The sequence below is a fragment of the Equus przewalskii genome, chromosome 15 (assembly GCF_037783145.1).
Source record: "Equus przewalskii isolate Varuska chromosome 15, EquPr2, whole genome shotgun sequence".
Classification (NCBI taxonomy): domain Eukaryota; kingdom Metazoa; phylum Chordata; class Mammalia; order Perissodactyla; family Equidae; genus Equus; species Equus przewalskii.
This window is the reverse complement of record NC_091845.1, coordinates 18902767-18924250: the sequence shown is the minus strand read 5'-3', so window position 1 is coordinate 18924250 and position 21484 is coordinate 18902767. Positions and strand designations below refer to the sequence as shown.

General features: G+C 41.5%; 1 protein-coding gene across 1 annotated transcript in view; it reads left to right on the top strand.

Annotated features, from left to right (window-relative positions):
* GXYLT2 (glucoside xylosyltransferase 2) overlaps window positions 1-19916 on the top strand; it is an 83996-nt gene extending 64080 nt beyond the window's left edge. The window contains exons 4-7 of the mRNA XM_008522250.2: window positions 1820-2071; window positions 3182-3305; window positions 12056-12228; window positions 15891-19916. Of these exons, the coding sequence (XP_008520472.2) occupies window positions 1820-2071; window positions 3182-3305; window positions 12056-12228; window positions 15891-16073 (732 nt within the window). The 3' untranslated portion in view covers window positions 16074-19916. The remainder of the gene's footprint in view (window positions 1-1819; window positions 2072-3181; window positions 3306-12055; window positions 12229-15890) is intronic.
* The last annotated feature ends 1568 nt before the right edge of the window (window positions 19917-21484 follow it).

Sequence of the window (21484 nt, the reverse complement as noted above, 5' to 3'; positions counted from 1 at the left end):
TTAAAGAATTCATCCTAATTCTGAAATTAGGATCAGGTTTTTAAGATGGATGTCAAGATAATCTTCTTTTATGAAATGGTGGATGATCATTATTTTGAATTTCATTTTATTGGTTTATAAAATCTCTTCCTCTGGTATATGAAGAAGGAAAGATAGATCCCGCTGCTAATCATGTCAGCTTTGCAATTATTCAAGACTGAAATTTTTGTGATACGTATATCTTATAGTGCCGTGTTCATCAATCTCAGCTATTGGGGATCCCAATGGAGTGTTGTCTCTGTCAGCTTGTCATAAAATACCGTAGACTGAGTGGCGTAAACAGCACCCAGTATGTATTTTCTCATAGTTCTGGAGGCTGGAAGTCTGAGATCAAGATGTCGGCATGGTCGGGTTCTGGGGAGAGCCCTCCTCCTGGCTTGCAGACAGCTGCCTGCTTGTTGTGTTCTCCCATGGTAGAGAGAGAGAAAGTAAGCTCTCTGGTAGAGGATGAACTTTCAAAAGAATAAAAACATCAGCTAATTACTGTGGCTCTCTCTTGTGTCCTCCAGTCAGGCCATCTATCTTTCTCTCTTAATTTCTTCTTGGAACAGCCAAGTCTCTGATGTCTCTTATAAGGGCATAGTCCCATCACAAGGGCTCCACCCTCGTGACCTCATCTTACCCTAATTACCTCCCAAAGCACCCATCTCCAAATACCATCACATTGGGGATGGGGCTTCAACATATGAATTTTGGAAAGACACAGATGTTTAGGCCCTAACAAGTGTTGTTATGGTGTTAGGATGATATTATACAAGGGATCCAGGAAAATTCAAATCTTTCCTTGGTTAAGCTGCCCCTAAATTTGGGGAACAATGGCAAAACACGGCTAATAACACTATTTCTAATTAAGGCTTTGAAGTCTCAAACCCCAGGGCAAAATTCTGGTGAGCTAAGCAGTTAGCACAGGGGAACTCATTTACTTAAGGTGGCTGGATTGAATGACCTACAACAGAGGTCAGCAAACCACAGCCCACGGGCTAAGAATGGCTTTTACATTTCATATGTTTGAAAAAAATCAAAAGAAGACTTTATGACGTCTGAAAATTAGATGAAATTCAAATTTCAGTCCCTAAATAAAGTTTTATTGAAACATAGTTTCATCCATTTGTTTATATATTGTCGCTGGCTGCTTTCATGCTACAACAGCAGAGTTGAGTAGTTGCAACACAGCCTAAAATATTTACTATCTGGCCCTTTAGAGGAACAGTTTGCCAATCCTTGATCTGCAAGCAAAGCTGACCAGTGACTTGCTTTGCCTATTCCCAAGTCCAAATTTTAGCTGAAAGTATCATGTCAAAAAGATGCAGAGCCATAGCCATCAACACTAGAAGAAATGGATCCACAGACAGTATTTACCCCGAGGCCTGGCATCAGCTGGCCTAAAGATTGTCCACTTCAAGTTGTCTAACGCCAGACCTAGATGTTCCAAGAAAAAACTGAGAAAGACAGACAGATGGCCTTGGTGGAGGATGAGAGTAGAAGAGAGAGCCACAGCAATTTGTGAGATTTTCATTTGTCTGAAAGGTCTACCCTTGCCAAATACAGTCCAGGTCCTGGATTTGGGCTGATCTGGATCAAGATTTATCTTCCTGTGAGTCTCGACCCCTTGATTGACACCTATCCGTCAAGTTAAAGGAGGAGAAAGTTGAAATGGGAGCTAAGAGTGGCCCCCTTTCTATAATTCAACATTAAGCAATGGCATCGTCAAGACATCAGACCATTTTCTTAGTTTCTGACTTGCTCTTGTTTTCTTCCTCCTCCCCCAATACACACAAAGGTGATTTTAAAGGATGTGGACTCCCTTCTCTATGTGGACACCGATGTTCTCTTTCTGAGACCTGTGGATGACATCTGGAAGCTTCTGAGGCAATTTAATTCCACCCAGCTTGCAGCCATGGCCCCCGAGCATGAAATCCCCAAGATTGGCTGGTACAGCCGCTTTGCTCGGCACCCTTTCTATGGCTCCACGGGACTTAATTCCGGAGTCATGCTGATGAATTTAACTCGTATAAGAAGTGCCCAGTTCAAGGTAAGGAAGTATTTTATATTTCCTTGTTTAAAAATCGAGACTTTGTCTTTTCAACAGTGACATTCCAAGACTGTCACTGTGCTGATTTTGGAAGTAGGTGGCTTATAGGTGAGGATAGAAAAAGCCAGGGAAGAAAAAAGTATTTGGAAAATTCTGGAATATTTGTTTGTTCAGGAAGAGCCCAGGTGCTTATGGAATTTTAAGTTTCAATAGAGCTCCTATTTGGGAATGTTATGTTGCATTTGTGAATTCCATAACGTTCGAACGCTGTGTGTATCAAAGACTTGAAAAACCATGGAAAATTTCTTGGAATTACCCTAGGAATATATTTACACAAGTACACAGAGATGTTTGTACAAGGCTGTTCATGGCCTCATCTTTTATCCTGGCAGAGAATTGGAAAGAATCTAAATGAACATCAGTAGACAACTAGTCAAAAAAAAGATTATCTTCCTATTTAAAAGAATTAGGTACATCTATGAGTGAGATAAGCAAGATCTCTAAAGAAAATTAAGTGAAAAAATTAAAATGCAACAAAGCATGATACTGTAGAGTGTATTCGTTCCCTTTTATGCCTTAGAAATTTCCAGAAAAATACCTAACAGGCCATGAAATGTTCATTGTGGATGCTTCTAGGGCAAGTGGGAGTGGGTATTGTAGGAGGATGGAGGAAGAGTACTTTTACTTTTGTATTTTAGATCTTTGTATGCTGTTTGAGTAGTCTGTGAAGGTGTTGCTTTTATTTTAAAAGCAAATAATTACTTTAAAACAAAGAAAGGGTTTTTTTCCTTCAGATGCCTTAATTCTGCTCTCTGTATTTTGTTCCTTCACTTCAGAGGCAAGAATTAAGCATAAGAAAGAGGTGGAATTGGGGGCATGGTTTTCTGAGGATCAGTTCCTGGTCCATTTAGTATCTGTGTGTGCATCTGGCAAAACCCTGCGATCGACAGTCCTAGTTTGGCTTTGTCCTCTGCCTTGCAGCCAGCAGGACCCTTCCTTTCTTTGCTTCACTCCTGGCAGGTGGGGAAAACCAGTCTCTCTCCATTGTTTCTCAGCAGACAAGATGTATTTGCTTTGCCTCAGCTGCTCTGATGGTTTTCTCTTTTCCAGAACAGCATGATTCCAACAGGCTTGGCGTGGGAAGACATGTTGTACCCTCTGTACCAGAAGTACAAGAATGCCATCACGTGGGGAGACCAGGACTTATTAAATATTATTTTTTATTTCAATCCAGGTAGGTTCTCTTTCAAGAATGCTGTATGTGTGGGAGGACGCCCACCTCACCCCGCAGAGCACATTCCAGCTACTGAGAGGCTTGCATTGCGCCTGTGTTCCCCGGGGAAGTGGGCCCTTTCATCCGCCCCCCTGGGTATTTCACGGGGGTGGGTCCTTGTGCTGCTGACACAAAAGACCAAATGTTGAAACCTCCAACACTGGATTCCATTTTTCAAGAATATCGTTTCGATTTTGCTGCACCACTCTTCTAAGAAGTACAGTCAAAATTAATGGGAGGCACAGAACTAAATGAAAACATTATAATCTAGGCACGAGGCCCTCCAGCGCCTGAACAATGGCTAGATTGAAGGCAATTGATTCTTGGGATCCTTGTAGTTAAGTAAGTGACTTGTTCAGGGTTAAAAGCCTAGATTAAGGACTTGGATTCCCCAGTGCCTTTTTCTTTTCATCTGGGGCAAGAGAAATTCTTCTTAGATTGTTAAGTCAATGATTTGGTGGGGCTGAGGGAGAAAGGATGATGGAAATTTCTGGTCTGTGTTTTTAGATTGACACCTAAAGCTAATAAAATGTCCTTGTCTTTCTTCTTTGCTAAAACCTTATTTTGTGTTGTTAAAATCAAAACCATGTTTTCTCCTTGAGAAAGATCTTTGGGGAAAAAAAAATCACTGCTTACCCCCACCTACTCAGGCCTTTCTTTTGTCTGTGAAAAATCCTGAAATAGAGACTCCTGTTTAAAGACTTCTGCCTATGATTTCATGTTACCCTGGAAGCACCCCCTATATACCTTTATTTGTTTTTTAACAAAATTCTGAAATAAAACCTAATCTCCTACGCCTTTGGATCAAAAAGAAACAAATCCTGGAAAAGAAAAAAAGCAGGTTGATAAACAGAGTTTCTGGGAAAGATTCCCAATAGTAATTCATTAGGTGAAGGGAATGTCTTGGCCATTGACTCGTGGCGTGTTTTAATCCATTTCACCCTGATAGCAACAGGAAATTTAAAGTCTGTTTTCCCCCTCCTTTTCCTTCTTAAGCGGATTTCATCTTTTTTCTAGGTGTAGATGTATTAGTTAGGACTCTTGGCTGCAAATAAAAGACCCATGGAGTTAGTTGAAGCACCAAGGATACTTTTTTATGAGCAAACTGGTGTCCCATAGAAACCAAGGTAGAGAGGCCAGCGGGCTCTGCCCAGGACCTGAAACAGAAAAGGAAAACGATGGGGAGCCCAGGTTGGACTTTCTTTCTCCCATTGAGGCTGTTTTTCCTTCTCTTTGTAGACTCATTCTCTGCTCCTCAGGCCTCAAAGCAAAGGACTAAGGTTTCATACTCCAGGTCCAGCCGCTCAGAAAGACTAACTTCATCCCAGTTCCAGATTCCAAGGGGAGAAATCATATGGTTCCAGCGTGGGTCAGCTCGGCCATGAGCATGAAGCTGAGGAATAATGGCTGACATTTATTACTTACTAAGAGCCAGATGCTGTTCTAAGCATTATTTTATTTAGTCTTCACAATAACCCTGAGAATATAATCCCCATTTTACAGACAAAGCTACCAAAGGAAAGAGAGTTAAATAATTTGCAGCACACCTAGTGAATGCCAGGGCAGGAGTACTAACCCAGGCCTCTCCAACTCCAGCCCCGTGTATTTGGGGGAGAGGGGAAGTTCTCAGAGACGGGGGATCCTAGAGAGCTGGGCAGATGTCCCAAAATGTCTCTCTCTGCTGTGTATATTTCTGTCCTTTTGGCTAAAACTATCTTCCATAAGCTTATGTATCCGTATTCCCAAACTGAGGAATTCAAAAGATTCACACGGTTGCCTCCCCAGAAATCCTCTTAGCCTGTCGCAGATTATTTGAGGACGTGATCAGTAGGTAAATAATCCTCGAAGGCAGTCATGGCAGCTTTGCAGTTAGACACAAGCCCCTTGTCTTTAATTGGAGCTGAAAACCAGCTGAGTTTAACACCTTCGACACTCCCCCGTCTTAGATCCACTGGGTACAAGAATATTATAAAATAATTATGAAGTTGTTCTAAATGCTGGTTCTGAGCAGTATCAAGTAAATAATCGAGTTCGCCAGCTTTCCATCTGTGAGGATTAGGTAACTCTGTGATTGTTCCTCGTGTGGCCTGCATTTCCCTGTTTCATACTTTATTAAACGTGAGACCTTTGAACTGAAATCTGGGGATACCCATCCCACTGTTAGCTTTCTCTTTGTTTATATTGATTGTAAGCACTTTCCATAAACCAGAACAAACTGTATGTGAAAAAAAGATTTGTCACTTTTATCCCCGGAAAGGAGAGAGGGAGAGAAGATTGGCCCGGCCACAAGAGACAAACGTGCTTGTTGTTATGGTCCTTTGGGTCGCCATGGGTGAAGCAATGCACATAAAATCTGAGCACATGTCTGGAATGTTGCTATTTTTGTAGCCTTCGATAGCCAGTAACACTGCTATTTAAAATGTGTTTAAAAGTCATTAGCTAAAAAGTGTTTTCAAACTCTTGCTATAATTAGGTAGTAAATGCCTGTGGGTGTGTAATTGCAGTACTGGGTAATAGACTGACTTAAGTGGAGACAGCGAAAGCCCATGGGGAGCATGCAGGTAGCTCATCCCACAGGACATTTCCTGGCAGGTGAGCCAAGGCAGCTTCTTCAAGGGCTGGAAGACTGAGCTCACATCTTTACAGGCGAGTTTGAGTCAAGAGAACAGCGCTGTAGAAAGGGTAAATTTGACAAGGGCCAAAGAGAACCCTGTGTAGGAAGATGTGCTTTCGTTAGTGTGCGTAGGTGGCAGGGAATAGAACTCCACTCAGACAGCTAGGTAAGGGACCAGGGGGCAGTACCCTGGACACATGGATCGGATCATGCCAGACCTCGTGAGAACTAGCACTGGGAAGCTGCTAAGTACCAAAGCTGATTTCTCCATCTGCCAGAGGCCCCGTGGTCTCTGTCATCTTTGTTTCTCTCCATGGCCATCTGATTCCGTTCTCTCTCTCAGACAGCATTCTCTGTTTGCACATGGCCCAACCCCAGGTCAGCACAACCTTACAAGCTCATAGCAATGCTGATAGGTTTCCTATGTTTCCTAATTAAAATTCTTGAAGAAAACAAGAGAGAGATTGGCCTGGCCTGGCCTGGGCTGGCCTGGCCCAGCCTGTGAATTGATTCCCAGCCCAGCTATGAATCACTTCTCTTTGGATACCGAGACCACCCGCTATCTGGTCAGCAGGGGTCAGAGGAGTAAGGTCGTGTGGCATTTTCCTCTCTCAAACATGACCGCCTGGGTCTGTCTCTTCTTCAGGGGCAATTTCTAGAAGAGTGGGCTGTGGGCAGGGAAGGAAATGAAACCAGCCAAGTATAAATGATAAGACGGGGCATCCAGCCAGAGTAGAAGCAGTAGGGTTCTGACCCCGGGGAGAGAAGAGCTGAAATGCCCATGGAATATCCATAGATCGTCTGTGAGTTGAACATGGCACTAGGGAGTCAGGAGGGTTTGCTGGGGCCACAGGGAGCAGGACACATAGTCACATGGAACAAGCATCTCCAGTGGCCCCATCAGAGCCTTGTTCTCATCCTGCCCGGGATCACTGGAGCTCTGCCCTTGAGCGTGCAACCACGTTATATACTCACTCCACCAAAAGCACCCAGCAACTGACAGTTATGAGCATGTCGTGGGGTTGACAGGCCCAGGTGTTTGGTGTTAGGACTGTTCTAGAAAACTGTGACAAATCGCTTCTTTGGGAGTCTTGGAGGTTTGTGAGCTCTGATGTAAAGTGCAAGAATGAAGATTGTAGGTTCCTTGTGAGAAGGAGTGTGTCTATGTGATGTCTTCCATTGAGCGCTTACAGTGCGAGGCCAGGTGTCCTAAATGGAGTTCGTCTTCAGAAGCATTGGTTGTTTGAATGAATGGAATTAAGAGAACGGAGTGAAAGAGGAAGTAAGTAGAAGAGAAATACCACCGCAAGGAAGGGGAGAGGACAGGGAAGTGGAGGGAAAAAGCAAGAGAAAGGAGAAAGATGCACCTGGTGGAGGAGGGTAGAAGGGTTCATTCACTCCTTCATTCAGCAGATATTTTTTAGCACCTGTCACGTGCCAGCCACGGGGCTAGGCACTGGGGATATGGCAGCAGACAGAACAGGCAGAAGTCGTATTTTCATGAAGCCTCCCTTTTTTCGGAAAAGGTAGACTTCCAAAGAATAGCAACTAGCCGTTCAAAATCAGAAAATGCGATAAATGCTGAGAAGGAAACAAATGAGTTGAGAAAGAAACTGTCAAGGCTGGAGGGAGGGGATTGCTTCTTTAGACTGTGGGATCAGGGAAGTAAGTCTTTTTGGAAGAATTCATTGCCCTTTTCTGGAACCAGGTGCATTTCTGGAGGAAGAAAGAAGCTGGGAAAGCTCAGCTCCAGAATGAGACATTATAAAAACAAAAGAAACAAAAACTATTGATAGTGCCATCAAACACCTTCCGTTCTGTTGATACAGTGTGCCGAAGGAGTAGCAAGCCTGTTTCTCCATGAAGTTAAAATAATCAGACATGAGCTATTCCATAATCTTAGAGACCTCAAGAGTATGAAATTATCAGAAATGTAAGGAGCAATCAGTTCACACAGTGCTTTACCAACAGTTAGAAAGCTCTGGAAATAAATGTAGACTCCAGAAAGAATCACTAAGGGATTTCAGACTGTAGATAATCAGTTAATGACCTTCCTTATCTATGTAAAACTGAGAGAAAAGTAGCAAAGACCCAGGGTTTGAAGAGAGATTGGCTTGGAAAAAAGCTTTTTAATAAATTGCATTGGTTTGAGGCTTTAGGGACCAGGAATTTTAGAACCATTGACTGTATTAATTCCTCAGCAGTGGGAAAATAACCTGAATGTTTCACCATGCTATCATTTTTAAACGTCAGATTTTGACAGCCCTGATAATCTTGCTTAAAATAGATCCATTTTGGAATAGGTTTTGATCCTGTGCCAGGTAACCATCATTAGTCCATGCTACATGTTCATCAGCTGATCCACACAGGTTTTTCCAACCTAAGCTCACCCCGTGATGCTAGGTTAGCCTCTCTCCTTCTCCTCCTTCCCTTATTAAGCAAACGGAGATATCAAAGTGTGACCCATGCTAACACATCTGTCATTTTAACTGCCCACTCTTGATTTCCCTTTTTTTTTGGCCACAGCGCTCCCATTTTCTCAGGGGAATTACTCTTCCCCTCCCTTGCATGCAGTCTTAGAGCCCTGCCCACCTCTGCCTCCTGCTAAACCAGTCAGACATCTCCTGGGAACCTCAGGCTGGGAATCCAAGAAGAGACAGTAAGGCTGGTTGATCATAGCAGCAAAGTTGAAAGACTGAGTCCTCACCCCACAGATCGCACGAGCTGCCCCACTTCCTGCCCCAGTTCAGCTTTACTTCTGGCTTGATGAGCCACCCCATCTTTTTCCGAAGAAAAAATTCTTTTTTTTTTTTTAGCTTCACAAGCTAGAATCAAAGTTGGTTATGTGCAACCTAATATAGATTTACATTTTTTGAATATTTTAGATCAAAGCAGTCTATTTACATAAGAGCTTTTTACCATTATCTTACCCTTTTGAAGAGATCGAATTTGCCCCAGCAAAATTAAATGGCTTATCTTTCCTAAAACACACTCTGATTTCCAAACATTTCACCGTGATCAGGCCATTTTTTCTTCCGTGAATGCTCTTCCAGGCCTCTGTGTCTCACTGTCAAAATCCATCCTTACTCTAAGTCTGAGTTTCAGTGAAACTTTACCAAAATGCCCTCCTTTCTATGAATGCTGATAAAACATGTTCAGTGTGACAACAATATATCCTCTCTTACAAGAGTATAAATTCCCTGACGGCAGGAGCAGCATCTTTTCATCCAGTGACACCAATGCCTTGCAATAGTATGGTGAACAAACACTTGTTTCAATTATATGCTCGATGTATTTTGCATTTCTTCCTCTGGAAAATTCTGAAGGGAGTATAAAGATATGAATTGAATTCTGTCTGGAATCCAATTTCACGTTTGACGTTCAACAGCTGGGGTTCTTAGCTGATCTTATCTATAAACCCCAAAACTTGTAAGCGAATACTCCCAGCTGAATTTTCCAAAGACAGGGTCTCAAGCTTTCATTAGATTCTCAGAGAGATCTGTGACCCATAAAAGGTTAAGAATGACTGGCCACCTGCGTGTCTAGAAGGCATTGGAGTAAAACATTTATCACTAGTGTACTATGTGTCAGGAACTATGCTAGCCTTGTTCAATTTAAGTTATCTTGTTTTACCCTTCCAACAACCTCATGCAGTAATCCTTGTTATAACAATAACAATGGTAATAGCAATCGTTACAGCTTACGTTTATTGTGTGCTTTCTGTGCGCCAGGCACTGTTCCAAGGACTTGCGTATATGATCTCATTTAACACTGCCCGAAATCCTATTGGATAAGTGATATTTACAATTCTCTTCCCTCTTACAGATGTTGAAACTGAGGCCCAGAAAAATTATGTAATTTGCTTGAGCTCATGCAACTATGGCAGAGTTCTGTATTCACACCCAGCGAGGTGACTCCAGAGCTTGCTCTCTTAGTCATTCTGCTGTTAGGTCATGGCTAACACATGGTAAAGCTGGGCTTCAAACCTGGGTAATTTAGCTTCTCTTTAGTGCTTCTAAATTGAGGTCAAAGGTTTCAGTAACTCACCAAGATTACAGCACTAGGAGATGATAGAGGCTAACTTTGAACCTACGTCTTTCTGATTCCAAAGCCTTTCTATTTCATCTTCTGCCTTAGAGTGCCTCGCTGGACTCAGTCCTCTAAGGAGGCTGCAAAGAGAAAAAAATGTTTCCTTTTGTAAGGGGGTCCTACACGACCCGGGAAGGGGCAACAGCCTTCATCACCAATCTTAAACTCCATGAAGGCAGGAACCAGGCTTTGCTTTGTCTACAGGCACTCAATCAATATTTGTTGATTTACAAAATCAGTGTGTTTACAAAAACAGAGATGGTTTCTCCAGCAGTTCATTCAACAGGGAACATTAACAGGTGCTTAAGCCAGGACTGCAAATGCAGATGCCCAGGCAGGTGTCGTAAATGAGTGATGTGACCCATGGAGTTACAGAAGGCAGCAACTGGACTGGGGTCAGGCACAGTACAATAGCACTTTTAGATATTTTCACTCATATAATCCTCACATCCACCCTCTGCACTTATGGGCAGAAAAGTCACATGGCCAGTAGAGGAGTGGGGCTTCCAGTCTAGATAGTGTGACTTCAGGATGAGCGCTGCTCTGTCCCAGCTATGGATTACGTATGTGCAAGTGTAGAGATGAATGCAAGTAAGAGAAACATCGTGGTGGAATGGAGTTCCCCCAAGAAAAGGAAAATTTCATTGTGTGTTGTGAACAATTAGAATTTGATAGAGGGTGCTGGCATGTCACAGTGACCTGTAAAGACTGAGCAGTAGAAATATTATACACGGTCTGCCAGAGGGGATGTATGATGATCTCTTCATCCTTGGCTTTGCATCTTGAAGCTTTCTGTAAGTAACCTCTAAGCTATGGTCCTTTCCATGAGAAGCGAGTGCCATCAACCCAACCAACAAGTACATCTCTGAGTTATTTTTCTGACAGCGGTAATTCATTTGCTCGAACCCTTCTGTGCTCTCACACAGGGCCTTTCTCATTTGCAGAGAGCTTTGATCCCTGCTCTATCCCTGGCCCTTAAAGGCATCAAGGTGAGGAGCCAGAAAGCTCAGGGGTCATGAACTTATTGCTAATTTAATAGTCCTAGTCACCAAGAGGGAATTTTCTGAGTCCAACAGGATTAGAGCAGAGTTTCTCGAGCTTGGCACTACGCTGTTGTGTGAGTTGTCCCGTTCATTGTGGGATGTTTAGAACATCCCTGGTCTCTACCCACCAGATGACAGTAGCAGCCTCCCCCATGAAGGACAACCAACGTCTCCCTCCAAACATTGCCAAGTGGCCCCGGGCAGGGGTAACATCGCCCCTGCTAAGAACCACTGTGGAAGAGATGCAAACACACACAAGTACACATGTGCACACGCTCCCTCACAGTGTATGTAGTAGTCACCTTGGCACAGGGACTTTTTTTGTTTTACTTTTTTCTTTGGGTTTTTTCCCTTTGTTGTTGTAGATTTTTGCTTGTTTTGTTTTTGTTGGTTGGTTGGTTTTTGATCCAAACAGGAAACTTTGCTTCAATCTTGACTCCTATTTTTCAAGACTGTCCATTTCACAAAACCTTTCCAGAGAGTTGATTATAATTGCCAACACCATTGGCCACCACTGTGTGCTTGGCACTCTGCTAAGCATTTTACATGTGTTTTTAAAATTTTAATCATCAAGATAAGAGGGGAGTCCTGATATCCCATCTTACAGCCCAGGGAACTGAAGCACAGGCAGGGTGAGTCGCTGGACCTAGGGTGCACTGTTTTTGAGTGAAAGAACGGGATTCGGACCTAGGCTGCTGCTGCCTTGTTTGCCTCCTTGTCCCCGACACTGTACTGCCCTCCTTTTTAGGATGAAACCTACAACATCCCTAATGTGTGCCCCTTCAGTTCCTGATCTCAGAGTATTGACAAATGTGGTGAAATTTGGTCTATGAGTCACCGTCACACTCGTGTGCATTTAAATCACGTGCTGTATGCAGTTCATGCAAATCTTGGTTTAATCACCGGGCGTGCAGAGGAGAGCCGGCACTGACTGTGGACACATGTCTTTCTCTTGTCACCACTAGAGTGTCTCTATGTGTTCCCCTGTCAGTGGAACTACCGTCCGGATCACTGCATGTACGGAAGCAACTGCAAAGAAGCTGAGCGTGAAGGTGTGTCTGTTCTGCATGGGAACCGAGGCGTCTACCATGACGATAAACAGCCAACTTTCAAAGCGCTGTATGAAGCAATACGGGATGTAAGTGTGTTCTTGCCCCCATTCAGCAGACATGTGCTTATCAGCATGAAGCAGTCCAGGTGCTTCGATCACCAGTCCCTTTGAAGGCCAGATAATTCCCCAGAGCACTGAGTTAGACACTTTTCCCATCCTCCATCACTCTAGCTCACTATATCCGCTTGTCCCCTATTACTATACTTTACCCACTCTTTATGTAATATTTGCAAGACAGTAAATCACTCATTTTTTTTTCTTTAAACAATTTGACTTAAGGAGGAAATTTCATATCAGAAAGAGAAACCCTGTGCCATTTGCCATGATAGAGGTTAATGAGTTAGGGTGAAGATAATACAATAAGAATAAAATTATATTATTCAGCTCAAGCTAAGTGTGTTGCCTGGTGGCCAACTCCACCCTTGCCACCCCCACCCTCTCTGCCTAGTTCCACTTATCTCTGCCAAAGGGTCCTGGGCGAAGGTCAAGTGGATGTAGCACAGAGGCAGGGACAAAAGGCTCCAGCAGCTTTATGGACCATGGGCCAAGGGCCGGGGAAGGAAAAGGGAAGGTGGGAGGAGTGGAAAATACCCCCCCACCCCCACCACTCCCAGGAGGCCTCCAAATGCAGGTGCCTGGACTGGGAATGCAGATATATGTATGAGCTTGGTGGGCCCAAATGGGGGCCTGAGTCCTCTACTTCGACTCCCTCAAGAAAACTAGAGCTCTCTACTTGTGCGCCAAGTCCGATGTGGGGAGGGCAGCTTCCCCCAGGGGCATGCCACACAGCCTTGTAATTGCCTTTGGTTGAGTCTGAAAGATCACACTTAGGCTTTTGGCCTGGAGCTGGACTCCTCAGGTCTGAGGCCATCTTACTACCTTGAAGAGATTGGTTAGCAAGTGTTAGGAGGAGTTAAAAACATACGTGACTCTCTTCTTGCAGTAAATGGGAAGGTCGAAAGAATCTTACTTTGTGGCTCGTCACCTGGAATCATGTCAAGTCCTGGCCACCAGTACCCTTGCGTTCCCTCTGGGAAACACTGCCTTCCATGGTGCCTTTGACCTTGACATTGCAGGGGAGAACCAGCAGCAGGCACTTCCAGAGATTTCCCTTTGAACTGGTAATTCCAAGATAGAGAGTAGGGATGCAAACTTGGGCCAAATCTGGTTTGCTGCCTGTTTTCGTAAGACGTGTGGACTAAGAATGTTTTTTAAAAAAATTGGGAAAAAATGAAAAGAAGAGTATTTCATGACATGAGAAAATTATATGAAATTCAAATTTCAGCATTCATAAATGAAGTCGTATTGAGACACAGCAACAGCCATTCATTTATGCGTTGTCTGTGGCTGCTTCCGTGCTACAGCGGCAGAGATGAGGAGCTGTGACAGACTGTGTGGCCCACAAAGTCTAAAATGTTTATTATTTAGCAATTTACAGCAAAAGTTTGCCACCCCCTGATGTAAAGTACGTAGACTTTATTAGAGGTTTTCTTCCTAAGGATCTGGGGACCCGCGTGGATTCATGAAGGGGCTTTGACAAGAGGTAGGGGTGAATCCTGTGACATAGTAACATATTTTGGCATGTATGAAAATGTGCATTTTGCTAAGGAGAATCCCAGAGAATTCCAACCCTGGAATTCCCAGAGTTGTCCTCTGTGCAGGGAAGGTGTTCAGCATGCCCATGAGCTAACACTTCTCTTCGGCGTTTCCTGCTGTTGGTTTTCAAAGGCCAGGTGAGTTAATTGCACTGAAAATTTGTTCTGTACTTAGTGATATCATCACATTTAGATATTCAAACACTGACTCCAGGGGCAAACCCATTCTGGGGTACAAATGGAAGTTAAAGAAGTATGCAGCAGATATATGTGCATCAGAGCCACTCTCGGGTTTCTCTCGGGATCTGTTGGCCCTGGTGTGGAATTGAGCAACTGTGGTTCTTGAGTTACAACACGTCTTGTTTGTCTTCTGGGGGATCAGAAAGAGGACCAAGTAATGCTTCATAGGTGATCCTGCTTAAGGCGCTCAATGATGTTCCTCAGATGAGTCTAAAAAGACAGGTTTTATTCAAGCATTTCCATCAGAAATGTCACTACCCCATCCTGAAAGGTGAGTAAATATAGACAGACTCCATCGTGAAAGATGTGCTCCCCCACTTTCCACAGCGCTGTGCACCACAGTGTGGTGGGTCAGGGTTTGGCTTTGGGGATCCACGGACCTGGATTCAGGTCCCAGTTTTGTCACTTTCTGGTAATGTCATTAAATCCGTGCTCTAACCTTACTGGGCCTCAGTTTTCTCACCTGTGAAATGGAGATAATATTATCTACCTCATAAAAGCATTGTGAGAATTCAACAAAATGATGATCTTTGAATTTTGACGACTGCACCTAACATGTGGTGGTGCTCAATAATTGGTGGAAGTTGTTTCGCTGAAAAGGAGTTTGTCAATGGTCTAAATTGTGCTGTGAAGGAAAAAGTATCCCAAACATGGACAGAACCTTTTTGCATTACATAATGCATAATCTCCTTCTGGGAAGAAATTCACATTTCTGATAAACATACTTAGATAATATTTCTGATGAACTTTAAAGGGATTAAGACTTGTTCTAGGAAACCAGACGCCCACCCACCCTGCTGTCAGGCAAGAGTATACTGACCTTTCACCAATCTTTTCTTCCTTTTTTCTGTAATCTTTTTGTATAAAATGTCCTTGCCAACAATGAAGCTTTGACTAGACCCACTAGAGGCCTTTACCCTTTCTACAAGATTGTAATAAAACTTGGACACACGCTCATAAGTGAGTGGTCCGAAAGATTTATTTTGGAAAATACTGCTCATGGACACATTCCTTGGGAAAACAAGAGAATTTTTTTTTAAAAAGCCCAAGACCGGCCTGGTCGCGCAGCAGTTAAGTTTGCACGTTCTGCTTTGGCGGCCCGGGGTTCGCCGATTCGGATCCCAGGTGCAGACATGGCACTGCTTGGCATGCCATGCTGTGGTAGGCATCCCACATATAAAGAAGAGGAAGATGGGCATGGATGTTAGCTCAGGGCCAGTCTTCCTCAGTAAAAAGAGGAGGATTGTCAGCAGTTAGCTCAGGGCTAATCTTCCTGAAAAAAAAAATTAATTAATTTAAAAAGCCCAATATTAAGTGGGAAAAAACCAACATCTAGTGTTTGGTACCTGAATTATTAAAATAAAGTTCATTGATGATAAATTTCACTAGTAATTGCTAACTCCGGACTTCATGAGATTACTGTAGACATACCCTAAAGTTTCTTCATTAAGATTGATAGGCAAAAAATATGAAAAATTCAGTAATTTATTGTAGTAGATTTCAAGTATCTACATGAGTCTTGCTTCTAATCAGCAAGAACATTCTAGAATATTCTATCCTTAGAGATATACTTTGCTTTTAGAATTTAAGAACTTGAAGGATCCAAATAAGGCTTCTTTTGTTTAGAGGTAAAGAAACTGAGGCCCAGAGAGGGAAAAGATTGCCTGGGGTTGAGTCAGGACTGGGACCTCAGAACTCCAAGGTCCTTTCCACTGTGTCTAAAAACATGCAAACCTATACCAGCTAAGCAGTAACTCCCTGTTTCAATTCTTAGTAAAAGTTATTTGCATTTTAAATGGCATTTCAGTCACTAAACTAAACTTTTTCTTTCTTTTTTTTTTAATCATCTTTCAGTTTCCCTTTCAAGACAATCTCTTTCAATCTATGTATTACCCTCTTCAGCTGAAGTTTCTGGAGACTGTGCATACTTTATGTGGACGAATCCCACAGGTATTTCTGAAGCAAATTGAGAAAACAATGAAAAGGGCTTATGAGAAGCACGTCATCATCCGTGTCGGCCCCAACCAGATGCACTGAATATTTCATATGGTTGCGAGTCAATTAGACATCTCATGAACGAGGAAATATTCATCTTTGAGCCGCCTGGATCTCTTTTGTGTGAATATTTAATGGTGCTCTATGACAATTGAGTTTAAAAAGCCTTGTTAAATGTTGCTAATTAGTTGCTCCTGAAAGGAAATATGCTTTAATTTTTTCTAAGATGCTATTTGTCTCTCTGTTTTTTTAAAAATTGTATTATTACTCATTTAACATTATTCAAGCAGGTTGAGCTAGCTATGAAAAGGAACTTTTGTGAGCTTTCCAATTCCTGTTAAGTGTCTGAAACAATGTCAGTGGCATCTGACGTGGTATATTTATCTAGTATTCCTGAGACTCTGTCTATGCAATCGGCTCCCCATACCCTTGTTGTAAAAGTAATACGTGCTTGTTGTAAAACAAACACACAAATTTTTAAAAATTGTAGAGAATATAGGTCATTGGACCAAAATCAAGATTACATTAGCCGTAATCCTACCAACCAGTGAAAAACATTGTTATTTTAACGTAGTTCCTTCCAACCTTTCCGCCCCCGCCCCCCCACTTTTGTATTTGTTCGCTTGTTGTCTATTCCATTGTAACACGTCTAAAACAGGCAGTCTGAGTAAAAGCTGGCCCCTATGCTGAGATTTTTATGTAGGAGACTGAAAAGTTAGACAGATGATTCCGTTTAAAGCACTTTATTTAAACTACATCTGGGAAAAGCATTCAGATCTCAGCCAATCGGGCAGTGGTAAAGGATGAAGCATGTCCAGGGGAGTTTTTTTTAAGAAAAATTGTTTAGATCTGTGGAAGACTAAATCATAAGAAATGTCTATGCAGTCATAACTTCTGACAGCAAATTCAATAATTGTGTTAAACCTAAGGAGTGTGTTTGGCAGAGATACGATTTTGTGTTTGCCCACAGACAAAAACATTGTCTGTCTTACATCATCAGTAGGTGTGGCCTTCTCTCTTCTTTAAACTCTTGGGCAATAGGTGGAAGTTAAAGGCCAAGTTCGAACTGAATGTGTACACAATAAATAGTTCAGCCAATTCTCTTGGCGAGAAAATTCAACTTCCTACCAGCCTTAGAAAGGACTCTAGTGTTTTTTCCTTCTCTAGGGTTGCCCAGCTGTTAGCCAAGGAGCCAGGCACGTCTTATCACCTAGCTACAGAAGAGGAAGTTCTATATTGTGTTCCCCAGAGGGATCTGACTTAATCCCTAGGTGCTCACGTAGCTGGTATCAGCAGAAGGGCATTTAGCATAATGCTTTATTTATCTCAAAAACTTACGTAGCAACGATCTCCGTAATGTTTGCAACAGCCTAGTGAACTTAGCAGGGGCATGTATCATCTTCATTGGGCAAATAAAGAAGTTGTAACACAGAGAAACAAACATAGCCACTGTAATTGCTGTTCTATAAGACATACAGGCATGTTTAAGATGCATCCTATTTTACAGAGAAATTTTTGGAAACAAAAATATTAAATAGTTTTCATCCTAGATAGACGGTGACCTGTAAGTATAAAATGAAAAATATTTTGTTAATGCAAATATGGTATCCTGTATATTGGGATCCAGTAGGATATTATAGATTCTATATTAGCAGAAAAAGTCTTACCCTGAAAAAATATATGCAAATCTCAGCACTACAAAGAAATGTATAGATATCAATCAATATTGGTGTGGAGCACTGTTCTGGTAGTAAGAAATTTAAATATAAAATGTTAGGGTAATAACTCATACTTTCCTTTTGATCAGTTGGGTGGCCTGTGGTTTGTTATTTTTGTTAAGGAAACTACCAATATGATGTGAAACTCCTATCTTTGCTGTTGTATTTTATGTTTCCTCATTTCCCCACCAGCAGTGACGTCATTCACTATTTTATATCTAAAGGATATGAGATAATTTTGAGATTGTCTTTTGAATAGGGGAAAATGCATCCTACATACCTACAACTAGGGTTTTAGTGAAAGAGCCAGGATGTGAACATGATTCCCTGACTTCTATTCTGGTTTTCTCAGCATAGCCAGTAAACTCCACAAATGTCACTCATTTAGTGATGGCTCACAGACCGGAAGAAGTTCCTTTCCTCCTTTGGGGAGTCCCACAAAAAAATCTGCTGTAAAGACTGAATACAGCAATGACTTCTCTTTTATGAGAGCCAGGTTTACATACAATCTCAACTATTGGTTCTGGTCTGAACATGCAGAATAGGATTTCCAGCAAAGGTCTGTGATAGAACTCTAGAACATTCTAGAATGATGCATTCTGAGACTGTGGAACCTTAGAATTTGGTGTGGTGTTCTGCCTTGGAATTCCATCACTGTATCCTGAAATTTTAGGTGAGTTTGGTGGAGAATTTAGAGGAAATTTGCTCTTCCAATCCCTGCTGCCTGAGTGTGCTTATTATTTTCTATATTTAGGATGTTACCATGAGGCAGTATTTTCTCTGCCTTTGATAATTTCCAGAAAACTACTATATTAGCACCTTTAAATCTGAGAACCACAAATTTTAGTTCAGTGGACTCCTAAAACATTCAGTCTGTGGTCTGAAGTTTGCCAAAGGTTGTGTTGCCCCATCTGCCACGTTGAATGTATATGGGAAGAGCATGAGACTGGTTGTCTGCCTTCTCCTGTCCTCTCCTCTCCTCTCCTCCTCTCATTTCCTTTAAGATTTCGTTTAATACATAGAACTACAGACTTCCATTGGAGAATGAAAGAACACTTTCTAATAGCAGAATGTGACAGTGTTTTTATATACATTGAGATGAGACTTTCAATAGCAGGGTCACTAGAAATACAGACAATATTTTCTCGCTGAGGTTTTTGTTTTTTTTCCCTCTGAGGAAGATTAGCCCTGAGCTAACATCTGCCAATTCTCCTCTTTTTCTGAGGAAGACTGGCCCTGAGCTAACATCCGTGCCCATCTTCCTCTACTTTATATGTGGGATGCCTACCACAGCATGGCTTGCCATGTGATCCCGTGCCCGCACGTGAGATCTGAATTGGCGAACCCCGGGCCGCCGAAGCGGAACGTGTGCACTTAACGGATGCGCCACCGGGCCAGCCCCTCACTGAGTTTTTTTTTCCATTGTAAATCCCAGAAATTGTGACTTATGTTGAAAATTCCAATATTTAAAAAATTAACTGGCTAGAAAATCTATTTGTGTTTTCCTTCAACTTCCAGAATGACAATTTAGCATTTAGGGCATAATGCTCCAAGCTCTACTATTTATTTGAAATTTCTATTACATATTTAGTGCTTCCATTGCAAGTTGTGACTTTTACTGAGTTTATTATTGAAATGGATATTTATATGGATTCATAGAGGTTTGAGAGTATTTATCTTCTCACAATTATCGCGTTCATAAAACAAGCAAACCATACAAAACCTTGTTCACAGTCACAAAATAGTGATCCAGTAGTGAACTGATCACTCAAACCCACCCTGAAGACAGGACAACATTTATACAAATTCAGATTATGTATAAATATTGCCTGATTTTATACCAAAAAGATAAATTGCACATGTTGGATAAATTAAAAGGAACATGATTTCATGACTGAATTTAGAAATATGTTGAATTCAGAAATATGTTTAATTCCATGGGAGTACAAATCATTATATCTTTATTTAATAGTACGGTAAGCAAGCTTTCTTATGTTTTTCTGTTTCTCTCCTACTTTTCCATCTTCTTTTTCACTTTTGCCTTTGCCTTCCTGTCTTTGATGTTAACTTCTGAGTGGTACCAAGAGGCTCGGCATTAGTGGCAGGGTGACAGAATTTGAGAATCCCTGTGCGGGCAGACCTAAGTTCTAACCCTTAGATCGAATCTTTATGATAAGAAGTTTCCAAAAATAAAAAGGAAAACCACAACACACACATAGAAACACACACACCCCCCACGTGCTTTTTAAAGAAGGAGCCAGCATTCAACGTGCTCTGTGACCTGAAGAATTAGAGGTAGTGAAACCTTGGGTCAAACCGTTTCACAGTTGCGGTGGTGGTATTTCAAGCTGATAAGATTCCTCTGGCAAACAGATAGAGAAATTTATCCGAGTTTGTGCTCTTCACAAGTCAGAACTGGAAATATTCTCTTGAGTCTTCAAGATAAAGCACTTGTGTTTGTATCACCTTATGCATAAACATGTAAGAATCAGGTGCAATTTCTGCTTCATCAGTTTTACGTGTTTGTGTTGTCACTGAAAAGTGCACCCATTGTTTATAGCTCCCGAGGAGACCCTGAATGCATTTTTTATGTTGGAAAACTTTTTTTTAGTAATTTTTCTTTGGGAAGAAATGAGTGTGAAAAAAGAATACTCCAAAGAAAAGGAATTATTACAGAAAATTCAACATAAATATTATGATTTAATTACTGTCTTGTCTTTTTAAATGCCGTCTCCTGTTTTCCTTTTTTTTATTAAAAGCTTTAAAAAAAGATACGTCTTTTGGTGTTATTTTGAAAGTGCTTCCTTTCCTGTATAAGATTGCAAGTTTTAAAATTAATAATGTTAAGTAGTAATAGTTAAATCCTTCCAACTAGTAAAGAAATGTTTGGTTTAGCAACTACTTTGCTTAATTTTAAAAATCATTAAAAATGTGCCTTATTTATAAAAATGTCATTCTGTAAATTATGCTATTTGGTTTTGGTGTTTTATGTTTGAGATAGTATGAGGGAATTTAGAGAATGTGGAAATTAGTTCTCCACATTCCTACACTTTATTTAGCAAAATTGAACCTGACTTGTCACCTCATACACTTACCAAAACTACCTGAACCATACCACGAGTTTTGAATCCATATAAAGGTTTTTTCCCTGATCCCTACTCTCTTTTTCACATAAGCACAAGGTACTCAGTTCATTTACTGAGTTTCCTCCTTATATTTTAAAACATTTTAAAATGCTAAGGTATTTGGATATGGTTTTCTGGAATAACTGGGAACCCACATCAGATTATTATGTGAGATTTAGTGAGGATTCAGTCACTACATTTAGATAAATTTGAGTTTAAACCCTACTTTTGCCATTTTCTGACTGTGTGACCCAGACAGCCTTATTTTTTAGAATTATTTTATTGAGGTCATATTGGCTTATAAGACTGTGTAAATTTCAAGTATGCATTATTATATATCAGCTTCTGTATAGGCTGCATCGTGTTCACCATCAATATTCTGTATCCGTCAGCATACATGTGTGCCCCCTTACCCTTTTAGCCCTCCCCCTACTCTCTTCCCCTCTGGTAACCACTAATCTGTTCTCCTTATCTATATGTTTCTTTGTTTGTTTGTTTATCTTCCACACATGAGTGAAATCATACGGTGTCTGTCTTTCTCTGTCTGACGTATTTCGCTTAGCGTAATACCCTCAAGGTCCATCCATGTTCGGGACAACCTTGTTGACCC